A 5,699-nucleotide genomic window follows, 5' to 3' on the forward strand; every position below is an offset into this window, starting at 1 on the left:
CAAAAAAAATAAATAATTCAAATAAAAAAGGTGTTTGGGGCCAAGTCTGAAGGGAATTTGTGAAGAAGTAAAGGAAAGGCGCTAATTTAAAGGAAAAAAAAATGGAAGTATGACGAAAAGAACATGGGAAATACACCAGCTTTTTAGAGACCCATATTACTCTAGAATTACTGGAAAAAAACACCGTCACCCCTTCATCCACTCCCGTTTCTTTTGTTTATATTTCTGTTTATTGCAATATTTACTCCACTATTTTTCTTTTTATTTTCCTGATCTGCTTTTTTCCTCTCATTTATTCCTCTTTTCCTTCGTTTATTTTTTATTGTCCTTTTTCTGCTACTACATTCTTCTCATCCTCCTTGTTTTATATTCAATTTTCGTAGCTTCTCTCTCTCTCTCTCTAAAGCTAGACGATTTTATTCAGCTGAGTGAGTCATAGGAGCCACCGCAAATGCTGATGATAGTGGTAATCCCCGAGGCTAATTAAACCGTCTGAGAGAGAGAGAGAGAGAGAGAGAGAGAGAGAGAGAGAGGAATAATGGCTGAAAAAATTATATAGATAGATAGATAAAAAGATAGTATATGAGAGAGAGAGAGAGAGAGAGAGAGAGAGAGAGAGAGAGAGAGAGAGAGAGGAATAATGACTGAAAAGATTATATAGACAGACATAAAAAGATAGTATGAGAGAGAGAGAGAGAGAGAGGAATAATGGCTGAAAAAATTATATAGATAGACAGATAAAAAGATAGTATATGAGAGAGAGAGAGAGAGAGAGAGAGAGAGAGAGAGAGAGAGAGAGAGAGAGAGAATAAAAAAAAACTGAAAAAATACATAGATAAACAGATAGTATATATGAGAGAGAGAGAGAGAGAGAGAGAGAGAGAGAGAGAGAGAGAGTGTTGGGAATTAACATTGTCATAAACGGATATCCTGTGTAAACGATGACATTGTTAGAGAAAGGGGAGGGGAGGGGAGAGGAAAACATGTACACAGTCTATCTATCTGTCTATCTCTGTAAATATCTCTATCTGCCTCTATACCTCTCTGTCTGTCTCCCTGCTTATATGTCTGAAAGTCTGCATCTTTGTCTATCTGTCTATCTATCTTTGTGTCTATATCAATCTATCCTTCATACGACCTTTTGTTTTATAAGAGAGACCTCATTGTGATGTTTCCGTTTACAGATGATGATGATGATGATGATGATGATGATTATTATTTATTAGTCATTGTTGATATTATTTTTGTCATTATTATTATTATTGTCTTTATCATTATTATTATTATTATTATTATTATCATTATTATTATTATTATTATTTATTAGTCATTGTTGATATTATTGTTGTTATTATTATTATTATTATTGTCTTTATCATTATTATTATTATTATTATTATTATTATTATTATTATTTCAGAATCATGAAGGCAGCAGTCATCCTTCTGTTTGGCATCTGCCTAGGAGGAGTGATGGCCACATACATTCCTCTTGAAGGCACTTGGGTATGTATTCCACCCTTTATTTTCCACAGCGCCTGGTGGTTTAGTGGGTTTAGGCGCCTCAGATGAAGGGATGTCCTTACAAACACAGGGTTCAGTCCCTGGGGCGTGACTGGAGATTACTTTTTTTTTTTTTTTTTATACTGTCATGCCATCAGGGGAAGTAAGCTGGTCATTCTCTCTCTCTCTCTCTCTCTCTCTCTCTCTCTCTCTCTCTCTCTCTCTCTCTCTCTCTCTCTCTCTCTCTCTCTCTCTCCATATTGTTATTTGTACACCTCTTCGCGTGGTGACACTGATATGACCGGGCGGTGGAACTTCCCGGTTGTACTTCATCTACCTCCCTCTCCCACGGAAGGAGGGTGGCGGAATGCTTGACCGGGCAGCTTCATCCTGCAGTCTACCGGGTTCACGTTTAGACGATCCATGGCCCACAACTAAAGCTTCCACAAAACCATTTCTCTGTACCAGTCAAGAATATATATAAAGTATATGTAGTGTAAGGTAGTGAGGATCTGCAACGGAGAGAGTGTAGTGGCTGGAGAGTGTAGTAGGTGTGATGGTGGTGTAGGGTACTGTTACAACCCCATATTACTCTGTGTAATACATCTTACGAATGCCTCTGTATTTTATAACATACAGTGTAACTTTCATTTATCAAAGGGCATGTGGCTACACCCAAATGTATAAACTACGGTATGGCCACACCCACGAATGTCCAATCACTAGCTGTATGTAACTGTACTGGCTGAAGATCCACCCCTTCTTTTGTTGTATTAGCACTCAGTACCTTTTAGAACAATAAATATTTCACTTCAATGCAATTTTCAACGAGGCAAATAATTCTGGTAGACATGTACTTAAAAATTTTCTTGGTTTAGCTTCTTCTGTAACCAGTTCACATGTTTTTGGTTATCCATTTATCCATATAGTGTTTTATTTGTTTATTCCCCTCTGTTAATTTATTTTCAATTATCCATACACCAGTTTATCAATTAATTTTCCACCTTAAATACGTTGTCTACAGATTTCTTTGTTAATTCTGCTCCTATAATCTTTTCTCGGGTTTCCACAAATAAATTTATTAATTCTCCACTAATATACTGTATTCCCAGGTATCCATACACATTTTATCTGTTCTCCAACCGAGCTATTTGTAAAATTTGTTATCATCCATTTATTCACTTACTCAATTCATGTACGAGTATTTATTCCGCTACTCTCTACAGCACATGATGGACTGCCCAGAAGAAGGAAATCTCCAATACTTTCTTCTTCTTGGGAAAGGAGATGCCATTTTCGCCAGAGAGTCTTGGCAGGAAGAGGATGAGATCAAGGTGTATGGCAATGGAAGTGTGATATTTGAGGTGAGCGGAGAGTAGCTGAGAGTAAATAAAGTAACTAAATAAAGCAGATAAATAAATAAATAAATAAACAATTCTGGTGCCCTTCTCTGGACGGCTCATGTGAGTTTGGCCCGCACCATTTTGGCTTTGGTTGGCCATGAGAGAAAACGATAGTAAAGCAGTTTTGTAGGGTTAACTAAAGTAAACTGCTGATGAACGATGAATATGAGGATATCCACTTGTGTGTTAGGGAAAAAGGAATGCTGTAGCTTCTAGTGAGATTCTAAGCGAGTTTTGTTTCCACAGTTCAGTCAAGGCTTAAATCAGATTGTAATGAGGTTGTAATGTCACTTTCTCATTCCAATAGTGAGGGAGAGTGAGGGACGAGGGAATGCACCAGTGTGGTGTGGAAAAGGGAAAGAACAGTTTCAGATAAATTATGTAGATTTTCTTCTGAGTTTTAAATGTTTCTACAGTTAAGATCAGGTTTTAGCAAGGTTTTAAAAGTTCTAATCCTGCTTTTTTTCATTCCATCTCAAACATTAGTGACGATGGAGTACGAAGGAATATACCGATGTTATGGAGAAGGGACTATATTGAGCTGTTAGGGGCTTGGGATGGCACTAAAATTTAAATACGTTTGTACTCAGGTTCTAGTAATACCCAGACATGGTTCTGATAAGATTCTAATACCACTTTCTTCCTCACAACAGTCAGTAAAGGTGGAGTATGAGGGAACGCACCTGTGTGTTATGGACAAGGGGCAGGGTTTCATTACAGCACAGCAGCTTCCAATGAGAGTTCGCTCACTACCCCCTTCAGACCTGTGGGGCGAGGTGTATGAGGTGAGACAATCAGATAGTCAGACGCAGACAGGCACACTGATTGAGATGCCAGATTTTTTTTTTTTTTCTTAGTTTAAGCCCTCATTCAGGTGCCTGTTTCTCATTATTATTATTATTATTATTATTATTATTATTATTATTATTGTTATTATTATCATTATTAGGGTATTGTTCCTATTACTACTCCTTGCTCAATCATTAGGCAGGAAAAGAAGGTCAGGAAGATGATGATGATGATGATGATGATGATGATATTTCTGCTCTTACTATGGATATTTCTGAACTTACCGTGTTTGTTACTACTGTTATTTTAATCACTTATTCCTTCTCTTCTCATTGCAGTCCATGTTCGTCACTGGTCTGATCGCTGCTCTGGTGATTGCCACTATCTTTGCTCTTGGATGTTTCGTCTACAAGAAGCGCTGGACCCCACCATCTGAAGGTGGGTGTGGGTGTGGGTGTGTGGGTTTGTGTGTGTGTGTGTGTGTGAGAGAGAGAGAGAGAGAGAGACAGTGTGTGAGAGTGAGAGTGAGTGAAAGAGTGAGAAGAATGCACTTTGATTTTATTATTCTTTCTCATCCTTTCTTTTCTTCACATGCCTTACATTTATTTTCATCATTACAGACGGCAAACCAGTTCTCAGCTACGAAAACCCCGCAATGGCCAGTGACGATGATGCTGAGTCAGGGAGCACCCATATGTAAGGTGTGGAATTGTGGTAGGGAGAGATTGTTTGTGGTAGGGAGGGTGGTTGTTGTGGTAGGTGATGGAGTTATGTACAGGTGATGCTGAATCTTAGAGTATATTTGAGATGTAAACATTGTGGTAGTTGCGTGTGGTAGAAACGATGTGGTAGGAATAATTGTAATTGTAATCGGGAACACAAATATGCGAATGTGGAGCTTATTCATTATTTGTATTAAAATGATTGGTTATTGTAACAAGGAGTATGAAATTTTGTGGTAGTTGTGGTTGTGATTGTGGTAGTAGTAGTAGTAATAATGATGATACTTGTGGTAGATGATGGAGTTGTATTTTGTAATATTTGTTTGGCAATGTAAAACGAATAAGGAGAGACAGACAAGTGATACCAGTGTGTTAGTAATCATCCCCAATTTATGAGGAAGAAAAGTGCCTGTGTTTTGCTAAAGACATCCATAATGGTTAGACAGTCAAAATAAATGTAATGGTTCCTACTTAGCAGAATATGTATGTATTTTGTAGAGTAAATAGCTGGTAATCAGTCATTGGGATTTATGTTTGTATTTTGTGCATTGAGATATTGATGAACTTATCGTGGATTTACGTAATTTATTTACAGTAGGAAGTTTAGCTGATATATAACTGGGGTAATATACTGTAGTTTGCTACTTAGATGACTTCATATATTTTGTAGCATAATAATTAGGCCTAATGATAATGTAACAAAAGAATCTTCATGGGTTTGTATAGTTTTATAAAGTAGCTTATGAAACTTTAATAAACTTAGGGAGGTTGTTACTTAAATTAATTCACATCCTGTATATTTTAGAGTAACTGCTGTTGGTATGGTGATACGTTACTAATACATATGTGTAGTTGTATAAGTATTTTTAAAAGTTGTGATCAATGTTTGTATCTTTGTATGTTTTGATAATATGAGTCTTTGGGACGGGAGAAACTGCGAGTGAAATAAGAGATGAGGTTTATTCTCACTTAATTCACTTATGCTTTCTTCCACCTTCTTCCCATACTTGTCTAAATACAGGTATAGTCAAAGTAATTGGTGCATGCTTTCGTTCTTCCTTTTAATTAATTAACATTATTTATTTGTGGGAGAAATGCCCAGGAGCTATAAAGTGATCATAATGGGCGATATGAATGGAAGAGTAGGCACTGGTCCTGAGGATGACATAATAGGATGTAATGGAGTACCAGGAGTAAATGGAAGCGACTGAAGAATATGTCAGGAAAAGAGGATGTGTATCTCTAACTCGTATTTCAACACAAAGATGCACAAATATACATGA

General features: G+C 37.0%; 1 protein-coding gene across 1 annotated transcript; it reads left to right on the top strand.

Annotated features, from left to right (window-relative positions):
• The first annotated feature begins 1,424 nt into the window (after positions 1-1,424).
• Positions 1,425-5,185, top strand: LOC145391660 (uncharacterized). Its single transcript, XM_080266209.1, has 5 exons — positions 1,425-1,505; positions 2,729-2,866; positions 3,559-3,690; positions 4,033-4,132; positions 4,315-5,185. Exons 1-5 carry the CDS (start codon positions 1,425-1,427, stop codon positions 4,392-4,394), a joined length of 531 nt encoding a protein of 176 aa, XP_080122335.1. The 3' UTR covers positions 4,395-5,185.
• Positions 5,186-5,699: the final 514 nt, after the last annotated feature.

Source organism: Coenobita brevimanus, chromosome 19, assembly GCF_032717465.1.
Source record: "Coenobita brevimanus isolate Jiangsu-jjx chromosome 19, ASM3271746v2, whole genome shotgun sequence".
NCBI lineage: Eukaryota > Metazoa > Arthropoda > Malacostraca > Decapoda > Coenobitidae > Coenobita > Coenobita brevimanus.